General features: G+C 54.7%; 1 protein-coding gene across 1 annotated transcript; it reads left to right on the top strand.

The window, feature by feature from the left end:
• The first annotated feature begins 305 nt into the window (after positions 1-305).
• On the top strand, positions 306-1,787 carry LOC126419710 (activating signal cointegrator 1 complex subunit 2 homolog). Its single transcript, XM_050086892.1, has 2 exons — positions 306-722; positions 1,368-1,787. Exons 1-2 carry the CDS (start codon positions 306-308, stop codon positions 1,785-1,787), a joined length of 837 nt encoding a protein of 278 aa, XP_049942849.1.
• Positions 1,788-14,483: the final 12,696 nt, after the last annotated feature.

The raw sequence follows: 14,483 nt of genomic DNA, 5'->3' as shown, positions 1-14,483 counted from the left end.
GCCGCTATCGAGAGCTACAAAACTCTGCGATTCACTTGCTTCTTAGCGAGTACTAAGCAATTTGTCGTGTTACAGGACCGACATAGAGTGCAGGCAAGATAGTGCGGACTAGCCGCACTTGTAGGATGGACAGAGTAGGGGACGACGAGGAGCCAGGGCCCCACCCGCGGGTGGCAAGCCCGTGTTCCTCTAGGCCAGAACAGACACACAGGGCTGAGGTAGAACTCGCGAGCAGGACCACTCAGGGCGCTCGACCGTGACACCCCGCCCCACCGGCCCCCACGCCTGAAGACTTATGCACTGCGATGATTCAAGAGAAACTGGAACAACTCCGCCGCGACCGCGACGCACGAGCAAAGGAACTCGCAAGACGGCGGGAGCAGGACGGCCCAACCACCAGTGCCAACTCATCTTCTGACGACTGCCGAACGAAGAGTCACAATCCGACGGAACAACACAATGCCATGGACTATCAGGATGAATCCAGCGACTCTGATGCACCATTCCAGGAAGTCAGACGCCGCCGGAAAGGCACCAAACGCAGGAAAGCCGAAGAAAATACCCCCATGCAGACGGAACAACGAGCTGTGCCCACCACCAACTACTACGCACCACTACAGCAACAGGACCCAGCAATGGAAGACCAACACCAGCCTCAGCCTAACGACACAAATAATCAGGACGCCACAGCTCCGCCGCCGCCGAAACCGAGAATACCACCTGTGACAATCAACTACACCGGAAAATACCTGGAACTAAACGCTCAATTAAAGCAGAAGATCAGCGGACCACTCAAGGCGATCTACAAAAATAATCAGATCAAATACCACTTTGAAACGCTGGCAGACCAACGAGCAGCACTGGACTACCTCCATTCCATCAACATGCCCTATTTCACCCACCAAGCAGCAGAAGACAGAGAACTCCAAGTGGTCCTCAAGAATATCCCAGAGGAAATTACCGAAGACGAACTCGCCGCCGAACTTCGCCACATGCAATTCACAGTCACGAACGTACACCAGTTCAAGAAACGAGACCTGACCTCCAAGAAACTGATTCCACAGTCGGCTTACTGTGTATCTCTGCCACATGGACAGAAAAGCCGCACCATCTACGACATACAATACCTCTTCCATACCAGAATTAAGGTGGAAGACTACAAGCCACTTGATGGGCCTGCCCAGTGCAAGAAATGCCTCAAATTCAACCACACTGGCCGGTACTGTCAGATGCCGGTCAGGTGTGTACGCTGTGGCGGCCACCACCACGCAAAGGATTGTACCAAGCCACGAACAGAACCACCCATCTGCGCAAACTGTCGCCAAGAAGGCCACCCTGGAACTTGGCGTGGTTGCCCTGAATTTCAGAAGGCGATACACGCCTACCAACTGCGACCTCCACCATCCAAGGAGCCCCAACAACCACCACAGCCGTCGTTTGCGGCGACTCCGAAGGACTTCCCATCTCTCCGAACACCCTGGACGGCTGCATCGTCGTTATTTCAAACACCAACCCAGCAACAACCAACTCGACCGAAAAACACGGCGCGTCAACGACTGCACGATCTTCGCCAGCAACAACAGCAGCAACGATCCACGGACAACGCCCTCGGACTGTCCGATATCATCGCCGCGCTATCTAACATGGGCTCCATCATCAACTTACTAAAAACCAAGAACGTCTTTGCCATCTTAGCAGATACAGCTCGCAAATTCAACGACGCACCGGATCTGTTATCCAAACTACTCACTCTACTGGAAGGAATCATGGCCTTTTTCACAGACTAACATGGATCAAGAGCGGCATCAACACAGAAACCTTACATTCTGCTTTTTTAACGCCAACGGCGTCGCTCCCAAGAAAGTAGAACTCACCGACTTCGTCGAACACCACAAAATTGATGTGCTACTATTGACCGAAACGCATCTGCGACCCACCCAAACCTTCAACATTCGCAACATGGTGGGATACCGCACTGACCGCCACAATCGGCGCGGTGGAGGTACAGCAATCTACCTGCGATCTTCCCTCACTCACTCTCTCGAAACCTTGCCTGACATGACGAGTCTTGAAGCCACAGCAGTCACGATCGCCACCATACACGGGAAGCTCACGTTCGTCGCAGCCTACTTGAGCCCTGGCGCAGCCTTCACAGATGAAGACTTCATCTCCATCTTTGATCGATACGACAGAGTCCTCCTTTGTGGGGATCTTAATGCGAAGCATGTAGCATGGAACTCGCGGCAGACGAACGCCAAAGGCACCCGTCTCTACGAACTTGAAATTCGGCTCCAAGCATTCACACAAGGTCCTGAAGAACCGACTTACCTGCCTACTGTTCCACGCCATCAGCCGGATGTCCTAGATGTGGCCATAATCAAAAACGTGAATCCCGATCTGTCACTCCAGACGATCAATGACTTGACTTCTGATCACCAACCTGTTCTCAGAACACTGTCTGGAGCTCTTCCAATATTGCCACCGAAAACGAAAGTCTCCACAGACTGGATATCCTTCGCCAGGTGGCTAAACAACAATGTGCGCCCCACGGAGCCATTAGCAACACCGGAGCAACTCGACGACGCCATCACTCGTCTGACTTCGAAAATCAAGAAGGCCGCTCACCAGGCCTCCACGAAGTTACTCTTCTCGACACCATATCGCGACCCACTGCCGCCGGCACTGCAAGACTTGAAATATTTGAAGAATCGAGCCCGTAAAAAATGGCAACAAACTCGCAACCCAGCATATAGACGAGAAATGCACCAGCTCTCCAGAGAACTCACGTGGCGTTGCAAGGAATGGCGCGCCGAACTATGGGAGGACCGGATGGCACAAATCCAACACCTATCGCGCGATGAATGGGCACTCATCCGTAATATCAAGAAACCCAAGCCACCAAAAACGGCGCTCACGGATGGCACCAACCTAATCTTTGACAACCTCCAAAAGGCCGAACTTTTCGCGGAAACTTACGAAACGCAATCACGCCTGAATTTTGCAGACTTTGAGAACGATGAGGAAGAGGACGCGCGCACTCGGGCAGAGGCACACCACATAAGACAACACCCCAGCGGAGACCGGCCAGAACTGACGTCGCCAAGGGAAATTCGTCGCATTCTCAGACACTTACACTCCACATCAGCTCCTGGGCCTGACGGAATATCGAACGACCACCTAAAACACCTCCCACGGAAACCGCTAGTGCTACTTACGAGAATATTCAACGAATGCCTGCTGAAGGAGCATTTCCCACCACAATGGAAACTGGCCAAGATTATACCCATCCCGAAACCGGGTAAGGACCTACTCCAGCCTGAGCACCACCGACCAATCAGTCTCCTCTCCACGATGGGCAAAACGTTTGAACGTGTCATCTTGGCCCGCATAAAGCCGCCCCTCTTGGAAAACGACGTCATTCGACCTGACCAATTTGCCTTTCAACCCAAACTTTCCGCTGAAATCCAGCTGCTCCGGATCTCGGAACACCTTACAAACCAAATCAACCTCAACCACTATACAGCAGCCATTTTCCTGGATGTCGAACAAGCTTTTGACAAGGTGTGGCGAGAGAAGCTCTTAAGTAAACTCCGGAACACCACCGACATCCCAACCTGCTACATCAAGATCATCGACAGCTTCCTGACCGACCGCCGTTTTTACGTCCAACAGGCCGAACAACACTCAGACACCAGACCTCTCTCAGACGGCATACCGCAAGGATCGGTACTCTCGCCCATCCTGTTCACCATTTACGTGAATGACATGCCCAAACTGCCGAACATCATGCTCGCACAATTCGCTGATGATACGGCTCTTCTTACCAGTAGCCGTTCATTAGATACAGCCATCACCCGCTTGCAGCACCAGATCGATATCCTCCTCTTGTGGGCAACTGACAACAAAATCACGATCAATGCACTCAAGACGAAGGCCATACTCTTCACTCGCCGGAGACCGATTCTTCACCGCCGCCTCCAGATCAATAACCACGCCATCGATTGGTCCACCACAACGAAGTATTTAGGGGTCACCCTGGACCATAAACTTACATTTTCAGCCCACGTTACCGACAAACGCCTCAAACTCATTCGCGCCATCCATGGACTCTACCCCTTCTTAGCAAGCACTGAGATGAATGTAGCAACGAAGCTCCGCATCTACCGCGCGACAATACTCCCGATGATGTTATATGGTTGCGCTACGTGGGGAATCACATCCACCACCAACATCCGCAAACTACAACGCTTACAAAACCGGTGTCTACGGATCATACTCAAAGCGCCCAGGTGGTCCCGAATTATTTCCTTACATGATGAACTGCAGGTCTCACCGATAGTTCAAGTAATCCAACTACATGTCCAGCGACTCATCAACAAAATAGACGACTTAAGGTTATCGACAAGGCAACTCGAAGGAGTCGCAACCATCCAACCTGAACCCTGGCATAAAGTCAAGGTTCCTAGGGCCCTCACAGCACAATAAAAAAGTGAAACTAAGGCATGTAGGGCACAAAGGACCCCTATGAGCCCAAAGTCCTACAAAAGATGACAATAAAGATATCCAAAACCTACCTTTCAACCTTGGAAGTCCAGCCGCCAAAGGCGGTAGCACTTCGGCAACGACACCACACAGGTAAAAAAAAAAAAAAAAAAAAAAAAAAAATGATTCTCTGCTCTGCTGTGCTGTGCTTGCGTGCCTGCCGTCCCGCTCGCTCTCGCTCGCTGTGTGTTACGCGCGTCGTCGAAATGGCAGATCAGGCGGCTACGAACGAGACTGCTGCGGCACCCGCCGCCACCGGCACTACGAAGAAGGCCAAGTCTGCGTCGTCTGCGAAGAAGCCGCGCGCCAAGCCTGCGCACCCGCGCACCTCTGAGATGGTGACGGCCGCCATCAAGAGTCTGAAGGAGCGCGGCGGGTCGTCGCTGCAGGCGATCAAGAAGTACATTGCCGCGCACTACAAGCTGGACGCGGAGAAGCTGGCGCCGTTTATCAAGAAGTACCTCAAGTCGGCCGTCGTGGCGGGCGAGCTGGTGCAGACGAAGGGGAAGGGCGCGTCCGGCTCGTTCAAGCTTGCCGGCGCCGGCGGCGGGGGGGCGGCCGAGGGCGGCAAGGCTCGTGCTGGCGGCGCCAAGAAGAAGCGCGCCGCTCCGGCCAGCAAGGAGAAGAAGGGCGCCCGTGCGGCCGGCGCAAAGAAGGCTGGTGGCGTGAAGGCGGCGACCGGTCGGAAGGCGGGCGCCGCCAAGAAGGCGTCTGCGGCGTCGGCCGCTCCCTCGGGTGCGAAGAAGGCGGCTGCGGCCAAGCCGGCCAAGGCCAAGTCGCCGTCGAAGGCGAAGAAGGCCGCCAAGGTTCCGACGAAGAAGCCGAAGGCGCCGCGCCCGAAGAAGGCGACGACGCCGTCTAAGGCGAAGGCTTCGCCGAAGAAGAAGAAGAAGTAGAGTAGAGTAGAGGAGAAAGAGATGGGAAAGGAAGGGTTGGCGCTTGACTCCGTCGTCCCCACCCCCCGTCGTCGTCTAGTGGCGCGCAAGAGACGCGCGGCCCAAAACGGCCCTTCTCAGGGCCATCAAAGCACGTCGGGGAAGGTTTTGATTGTCGTGTTGCGGTGTGGGTGTCTGTCTGTCTGGCGTTTCTGTATGCCCGTGGGGATGCTGTTTGCGTGCCGTGGTGGTTGGATTGCGGGGGTCGGTGGCGGGTGTGGGCGGCGGTAGCGGTAGCGGTGTTGTTGTTGTTGTCGTGGTTGATTGTCGCCGTGTTTTTGGCGGCGGCCGACGGTTGGTTTTCTGTCACGTTGTTTTTTGAATACGTTGGTTGGCTGGCTTGCCTGCGTTCGTTCTTCTCGGATGTCTTGTCTCGTCGTGTCCGGTCTTTGTTTGTTTCTTTGTGTGTGTTATGTTTTGCAACGGGGGGCACGTTGAGATGTGGAAGGAGTCGGCGGGGATTTCGGTGGCGTGTAGAGCGAGCGAGCGAGCGCGCCTGCCTGGCCGTTGGCCGTCGGAGTGGAGTGCGGGTTTTGTTTTTTTTTTTTTTCGAAACGAAAGCGGCGGCCGGCCAGCCACCCGTGCGGTGTGACGTCGGCCGTTGGGTATTGTGCGCTTTGAGCGCCGGGGAGGGATGATGTGTGATTGTTGCGCGCTGCTAGCAGGCAGGCAGAGTGAGCGGGTGTGGCGGACGGACGGGAAGTGGTGGTTTTTTTTGTTTGGTTGTGGGGCGAGAGGCAGGCGACCGACAAAGTTTGCTCACGACGGAGAGATGTTAGTGGCCCTGAAAAGGGCCGTTTTTGTTTGTGCGGTGCGGTGCCGCGGCGCGGTTTAGGCGCGCTCGCCGCGGATGCGGCGCGCGAGCTGGATGTCCTTGGGCATGATGGTGACGCGCTTGGCGTGGATTGCGCACAGGTTGGTGTCTTCGAAGAGGCCGACGAGGTAGGCCTCGCTGGCCTCCTGCAGGGCCATGACTGCGGAGCTCTGGAAGCGCAGGTCGGTCTTGAAGTCCTGGGCGATCTCGCGCACTAGGCGCTGGAATGGCAGCTTGCGGATGAGCAGCTCTGTGCTCTTCTGGTAGCGCCTGATTCCTCGCAGGGCGACGGTGCCCGGCCTGTAGCGGTGGGGCTTCTTGACGCCTCCGGTGGCGGGCGCGCTCTTCCTCGCCGCCTTGGTGGCGAGCTGTTTGCGCGGCGCCTTTCCGCCGGTGGACTTGCGGGCCGTTTGCTTTGTGCGGGCCATAGCGGTAGCGGTAGCGGAGCGGCGTGCGTGGAGGTTAGGTGCGGCGCGGCGTCCTTTCTTTTACAAGAGGTGGAGCCCCTCCACGCCCACACCGGCATGATGGCCAACACAAAAGGTCTACTGCCATCTCTGCATAAGGGTTAGTATTCACTAAAGTGAGGTGTCGCAGGATGTGGGTACTGCGATGTTTGCGCACGTCTGGTTAGGATTAACCATTAATACGCGCTCATCTGGAGATAGATTGGTCGAAATCTGACGAAGGGTAGCGGTTTGAAGGGCAGAGGAAAAAAAGTGCCAAGGCAAGAGCCAAGGGAAAAAAACCTCTGCGAAAGTTAGGTCGGGCGGCAAGAGCAGTAGCGGTTGTCTTGCTGCCTGCGATAGGTTGTGCAAGGATAGGCTTTGTTAGTAGTGGGTATCATGCATGTCGATACCTTGACGTTGTGCGTTTGTGCTGCTCGGCGGCTGGCGCTGGGTGCTGGTACAGAGTCCTCGTTCAGCGTCCTGCGACCTGCAACAGTTATGTTTGTTATCGGTCTTGTGTCCGATAGGTCATATACCGGAGGCACAGTGTGAGGGAGTGTTGGGAGATTGTTCGTGCGTCTGTGGGCGAGCTCGTCGGTGTCCCTGCTGTGGCCTGTTGGTCGGCTCTAATAGCAGCTGGTAGTTGCCAGTCAGTATTGCTGATATGCAGGGGCTTACCGACGTTTGTCGCTGTTTGCGTATGTTAGTTTACCATAGGTGGTTATGCCCTAGCTAGCAGTGTCTTTGGTCGCTTGTGTTTCCACCTGTGGTTGTGATCGTAGTTTCCCAGAGTGAGGATGAAAGGATTGTTCGAGTGTCTCGAGTTCCTGTATAGTCGTGTAGCGTGTTTCTTGAATACTTCCTTGAGGGTATCAAGGCGGTATTCATGGTGAAGATCCACGGTGCGTGTGTAGCGTGGAGCATTGCTAATGATTCGTAGCACTTTGTTCTGTATGATCTGCAGGCGGCGCAGTCGTGTGGGAGCTGCATATCCCCAGACGGGAGCTGCGTACGTCATCAGAGGTCTAATCAGTGTAGTGTATAAGGACCTCGACACCCTCCTATTCAGTGTGCTTTCCCTGTTGAGCATTGGGTAGAGCTGTTTGAGCCTCGCGTGCGCTCGGTTGGCAACGTATTCGATGTGGTCCCCCCATGTAAGTTTCCGGTCCAGCCAGACACCAAGGTATCTGACTTTCTCTCGGAAATGTATTGGGCGTGTATGTAGTGTTATCGGTCTACAGTGTTGGTGTTTGCGCAGTAGTTTCGGTCTGTGTGTGAACAGAACTGCTTCGCACTTGTCGACGTTTACTTTAATACGCCATCGCTCCAGCCAAGGCTCAGCTGTTCTGAGTGCTGTCTGTATTCGTGAGTTGATGTTCGACGGTTTCCAGTCTTGCGCGAGGATGGCTGTGTCATCCGCGTAGACGGCTAACGTCGTGTTTCGTGTCGCTGGGTAGTCATTAATGTACAGGTTAAACAAGATGGGCCCCAGAATGCTTCCTTGGGGTACTCCAGCTTGGATACCGTGTTGTGTTGATTGTTTATCCTGCACGTTAGTGTTGAAACATCTGTTCGTGAGATATGAGTGTATGAGACGTACGAGTCCGTCTGGGAAACCAGCTTCGCTTAGTTTGCGTATGAGTCCGTTGTGCCAGAGACGATCGAAAGCCTTTTCGATGTCTAGGAACACGGCCCCTGTGGCTTTGTTCATGTTGTAGCCGTGTGTTATATGTTCGACTACGCGGAGGAGTTGTTGTGTTGTCGAGTGGTGATTCCTAAAGCCGAATTGCTCCGGTCTTAGGGTGTCGTTGGCGATGCAATGCCTAGTGATACGTTTTAGTATTACCTTCTCAACAATCTTGCTGAGCGAGCACAGCAGACTGATGGGTCGGTAATTTTGTGGGAGGGAGTGGTCTTTCCCTGGCTTCCTGAACATCAGGACCTTGGCCGCCTTCCAAAAGTCAGGGAAGTGTTGGTGTGTCAGGATGGCATTCGTTAGGTGTGTGAGGTATTCTACGGCTTTATCCGTGAACTCCTGGAGGACACGGTTTTGAATGCCATCAGGCCCAGGGGCTTTTCTAGCGTTGGTGTGCTTGATAGCCCATGTGACTTCATTTGTGCTAGCACGTCTGATTACGTCGCGCGAGGGCTGGGCTACAAGTCGTGTAACCTCCTGGTCCGTTTCAAGTGTGAATGCTGGGTCTGAAGGAACCAGATTCGGCATGAAGGACGCTGCAAGTGTTGTGGCCATAAGCTCTGCCTTCTCCGTCGCGGAGTAGGCTGGGCCGTCTGGTCCTTGTAACGTGGGAATGTAATGTTTCTCCCTGGTGAAGTGTCTGGCCAGCTGCCACACGCCAGGACGTGTGGTATCCAGCCGAGCGAGTCTCTGTCCCCATTGTTCGTTTCTGAATGTTTGGATTTTATTCCGTATTATGCCCTGGAGTCTGTTCACGTGCAGTTTATAGAACGGGCGCCTGGTACGCTGCCAGTATCTCCTGAGGCGGTTCCTCATTGAGATAAGGCCCAGGATTTCCTGGGGCAGGGCCGTCGAGTGTTGTCTTGGTGTTGTAAATGGAATGGCGTCAGTCATTGCTTCTTGGACGGCAGTTGTGAGAGCCTCCACAGCCTCATCGATTTGCTGTGTGTTGTTAATTTCGTGGGTGTCAGGAATGCGACTATCAAGCGTTTCCTTGAACAGTGTCCAGTTCGCACGTTTGTAGTTAAGCATCCTGCGTGGTTCAATGTCCTGCAGTGTCTCTTCCATGTGCAGTATTACAGGCATGTGGTCTGAGTCCAGATCGTTTTCAACCGTTAGGTTGAGTGTGCATGTGATGCCCTTTATGAGGGCTATGTCTAACACGTCTGGCCTATGTCGGGCCTGTGTAGGCACGAACGTGGGAACGTCCGGCCCAAGTATAATGTGGTTTCGGCCTAGTGCGTGTTCGTACAGTTTCTTGCCGTTGGAGGTTCGTATTCGTGAGTTCCAATCGGGGTGTTTCGCGTTGAGGTCTCCAGCGGCTATTACCCGCGGTGCCATGTTGAGTACTGTGCTGATATCGCGTGTTACTATGTTTTTAGGAGGATTGTATAGCGATACCAGTGTGGTGTTGGCTCCGTTGAACTTGACCCTAACGGCCGTAGCCTCCAGTCTTTCAAGTGCTGGGAGCTCGATGTTCGTGTGGTCTATGTCTCTGTGTATAATGATTGCCGTGGCGCCTCCCCTCCTGCCATCCGCTCGGTCGGTACGATAGACGCAATAACCTGGGAGGTTTAGTTGTTTGCGAGGCGTAAGCAGTGTTTCGTTCACAAGAGCGATTCGGATACCCTTTCGCTCCATGAACGCGGCCATCTCGGCTTTTTTGTTTGCGATCCCGTTGGCATTCCAAAACAGGATCTGTGTGACTGTGTTTAAGTCAGCGTTTCGGGGCTGGTGTGGTGTATTATCCATGTAGTAGTGTAAAGAGCGGTGTGATAGTGGCTTGGAAGCTAGTCCAGTTGAGCGTACCCGACATGAACTGCATAAAGAGTTGTGAGACACACCCCATAATCTTCGTGACTATTTCGGTGGTCGTGCGTCTGGGGAATAATGTTTCCATTATTCTCTGGAATGTTGTTGTGATGTTGGTCATGTCGGCCTGGGAGTGTTGGTCGTGTTAGCGGCCGCTTGTTCCAGTGTTGGCGTTTGGTGAGGGCTGGCCTGCGAGTCGGTTGTTCGTGTGGCAGTTGTGGGCGCCTGTGTATTTTCTGAGGTGAGTGGGTGTGTTATGTGGGTTGTTGAGTTGGTGTCCGGGATGTGTTCGTGGGTGTTGGTGTTCTGTTGATGTGTACTTGTTGTGGTGCGGTCGTGTTCCTCGTGCTGCGGCTGTTTCTCCTTCTCCTCCTCCTCTGGCGCTGTGGTTGTCCCTGTGTGTGTGCGTTTTCTGTAGCCTGTGGTGGGCTGCAGTTCGCGATCTCAGGGGGTAGGGTGGTGTTGTTGCTTGTTTCGTGCGGTGTGCCCGGTGCGGGTGTGGTGTCATTTGTTGTGCATGTCTGTTGTGTGCCTGTTGCTGGGGGTGTTTGCTGAGTGTGTTCTGAGCTCTGGGGCTCCTCTGACCGTCCCGCGCTGCTGGGGCTGCCAGCGACCGCTCCAGCGAGGGACAATCCACTTCTTACTGGGCGCGGGGGCGGTTTTGGAACTGTGATGGCGGTTGGTTTCGCATGTTTGGCGATTTTGCGCCTCAGAGCTGCTTTGTATGCAATGCACCCTCTGTAGTTTGCCGGATGGGCAGCACCACAGTTGGCGCACTTGCGAGGTGCTGTATTGGGGAGTTTGCAGCGTTGGGTTGTGTGACCGCCAGCGCAAATGCGGCAGCGGGGTGCGAGACCGCATCTGATACCCGCGTGCGCATAGCGCTGGCAGTTGTGGCATTGTTGGGGGGTGCGCGGCGTGTTGTACACCTCTACATTAACGACCATGTGAAGAAATAATTTTAACTTCAGCAGGTCGCGGGATTTGGCCGTGTCGGCCAGCTCCGCCATGTAGTTATGTGACGGTCTCGCTGTGCCGAACTCTGACATCCGGTTTACCCGAATGCACTCCCACCCGAGAGCAGAGAGTTCGTTGTGTACCGTGTCGGTCGGGGTTCGTGAGTCTATCCCCTTAATCACGTACTGTTGTGTTTTTTCCAAGACTGTCCTGTACGTGAAGTGTTCTACCTTCCTTTCTTTGAGAAAGTCCAGTAGATTCGTGTAGTCTGTCTTGTTCGCCACGTACAGTGCGGCGTGTTCCCCGGTGAGCTTGCAGTAGTATGTTGTGGGGCTGTGCTTATTGTTAAATTCTCTGTTTAGGAGACTTAGGTCTCCATAGTTGTGAATGATGACCGGTGGGAAGCCAGTCGCGGTGTTGTTAGTGTTCTGCGTAGCTGCGTGTATGTTTGTGGTTGCTGCAGTCGCAGGGTTGTTTGTGTTGGTCCCTGTGTTGTTATTGTTTGTTCGCGGCGTGGATGGTGTTGGCAGCAGCGCTTGGCCGTTGCCTCGTGAGTTTGTGGGCTCACTTGTTTGTGTAGTTGGCTGCTGTTTGCGCCTTGGGCCGACCTGCTGCCACGGCCCGTCTTCATCAGTGTTTGTTGTGTCCTCTGGCGGCTCTGGATCCGGTTCCGTCGGTGCCTGGGCCGCCAGAGGTGAAATAGGGGGCATGTCCTTCTGTTGTTCAGCAGGTGCCTGTGTGTGTGGTGTGGGTGTTTCTGTTCGTGTGTTTTCGCTGCCCATCAGCTCTGCGATCAGCTCCAGCTGTTCCGCGATCTGCTGGTCCTTCAGGGCAACCTGCTCCTGGAAGGTGGACAGCGGGACGGAAATGATGGCGGGAGTAGCCGGCATTACCGCCTCTTGTGCTGCAGCTTTGCTGCGGGTGAGTGGTGGGGAAGCACAGGAAAGATCGGACATCTTCGCTATTTCAGGAGTAATTATTTATTTGGATAGGGAAGGATGGAACACGACAATTTTGCTCTTTTTAAGGAGCGACAATAATGCTTTTTAGCGAAAGCGCTGTGTACCTTGTTCCTACAGAAGAGGGGTGTCCCTACGACCTATCTGCGCGGAGTGCAATGCGCGGCGCAAGAGAGCGCGGGTTGAAGAGAGCGGCCTACAGTGCGCGGGGTTATCCGACGTGAACGGGCCCCTGACACTGAGATTACCCTACCAAAGAACGGGAGAGTCCCGCTGGGGAGATTTGCAACCGAAGTTGCAGGAAGTGGAGCCGGAGCTCTTGCCACTTAGCGCCCGAAAGCGTTAAGCAGCTTGCGCGGGTTCGTGCCGCTCAGAAGAGCGTCACTGGCAGCTACGCCAGTTGTAGCTTATTAGAGACCACTCCGAGGAGCTATCCGCGGGCAGCTACGCCAGGTGCAGAGAGCAGCGTTCCGCTCGGGTCGGCTGCTCGACTGCGAGTTGGCGCGGCGTCCGGTGCTGCCTTGACAACGGGCCCGCGCGAACGAACCTGCACAATGGACTGAGGAAGATATCCTCGACTGAGGGCGAAGTACTAGCGCAACAAGGCGCTTCACCTTCTGGCATGACGGTTTGGCTATCGAAATTTCATGGCGTTATTGTTCTGCTTGATTCTTTGTGCAATTTTTTTTTTTTTAATTAAAAGAAAGAGGAAAGGATAGTAAGAGAGACAGTGAGAGAAAAGGAAAACGAACGGCCCAATTGACTGGCCGGGAATTACGATTAGTTACAGAAGAAAGGACAGAAGGAGGAATAGTGAGAGTGAGTGAAAGCGAACGGCCATTATCCTGGCCTCTTCTGCTTCGTAGCGGCGACGCGATGGCGGCGGCAGGCATTCTTGACATGGCGAATTGGGGGAGGGGGAAAGAGAAAGAAGTCAGAGGGTGACAGTTGAAGAAGTGGAAAAAAGAAGGGCCTATCATGATTAGGCCAACATTGGGGGTAGTGTGGGGGGAAGGGGGAGGCGTGTTGGGGGAGCGAATGACATGGCATGTGGGGGGGAATAATCTATGACGTGAGGGAGGTAGTCGACATGAGATGAGGGGCCTGGTGCAGGCGAGGTCACGGGGGGCGAAATAAAAGGTCGGGCCATCGAGTGGTGGCTAGTCGGTGAACACGGGTGCCCAGGGAAAGGATTAAGGGATTAGGAGAGTGACGAGTTTTGTGGTAAAAGGAGTGGGCGGCGGAGAGGATGCGGGTACGAAGGAGCGGCACTTCAGCCAGGAGGTGGAGCTCGCGGGTTGGGAAGTCGAAGGGGAGGCGGAGGGCACGCCGGAGAGCCCGGTTCCGGACGGTTTGGAGTCGGCGGAGGTGGGTGGGGGCAGCATTGCCCCACACCACCACCGCGTATTCAAGGATGGGGCGAACAAGGGAGGTGTACAGTCTAACAGCAAGGTGCGTGGGGAGGGAAGAGGTTGGGTCGATGAGAGGGTAGAGCAGGCATAGCCGCCCCATTGCCTTACGACGCACCTCGTCGATGTGGGGGCGCCAGGTTAGGCGTTGGTCCAGGGTAACACCCAAGTACTTTGCAGTACGAGTCCAGGGGACTGGGGTACCAAGGACCGCCACCTGAGGGAGCCGAACGGGAATACGGCGTCGGCAGATGATAAGGGCTTGGGTCTTGGAGGGATTAAATGCCAGACGCCAGGTCCTAGCCCAGTCGGTTAGGGAATCTGTAGCCCCCTGGAGCCGCTGTTGAAGAACTGCCGCACTCCGAGAACGAGAGAAGAGTGCAGTGTCATCTGCGTAGAGAGCTAAATGTACCCTCGGCGCAGAGGGCAGATCAGCTGTGAAGAGGGAGTAGAGTAGCGGCCCAAGTACGCTGCCCTGTGGTACTCCTGCCCTGATGCGTCGTCGCGTGGATTTCCCGTCAGGGATCCTAACATGGAAGGTGCGACCTTCCAGGTATGTGGCTATTAGCCGTACATGGGAGACTGGGAAGGCAAGGGAGAATAATTTGTAGAGCAGCCCTTCGTGCCAGACCGAGTCAAACGCCCTGGACACGTCGAGGAGTATGGCCCCGAAGTACTCCCTACGTTCAATGGCGTCCAGTGCCTCTTCTACTAGGCGCAGGAGTTGGTGAGTGGTGGCGTGGCCCTGCCTGAAGCCAAACTGCTCATCAGGGAGGACTCGTTCTCGGGCAATGTGGATGAGCAGTCGTTTAAGGTACAGCCTCTCGAACACCTTGGAGATGGCGGGCAAGAGGCTGATGGGGCGGTAGCTGGCAGGGGAACGAAGATCCTTCCCAGCCTTGGGTATGGC

Source organism: Schistocerca serialis, chromosome 9 (genome assembly GCF_023864345.2).
Source record: "Schistocerca serialis cubense isolate TAMUIC-IGC-003099 chromosome 9, iqSchSeri2.2, whole genome shotgun sequence".
In the NCBI taxonomy this organism is placed as follows: domain Eukaryota; kingdom Metazoa; phylum Arthropoda; class Insecta; order Orthoptera; family Acrididae; genus Schistocerca; species Schistocerca serialis.
The sequence above is the reverse complement of the archived record's forward strand: the minus strand, read 5'-3'. Positions and strand labels throughout refer to the sequence as shown.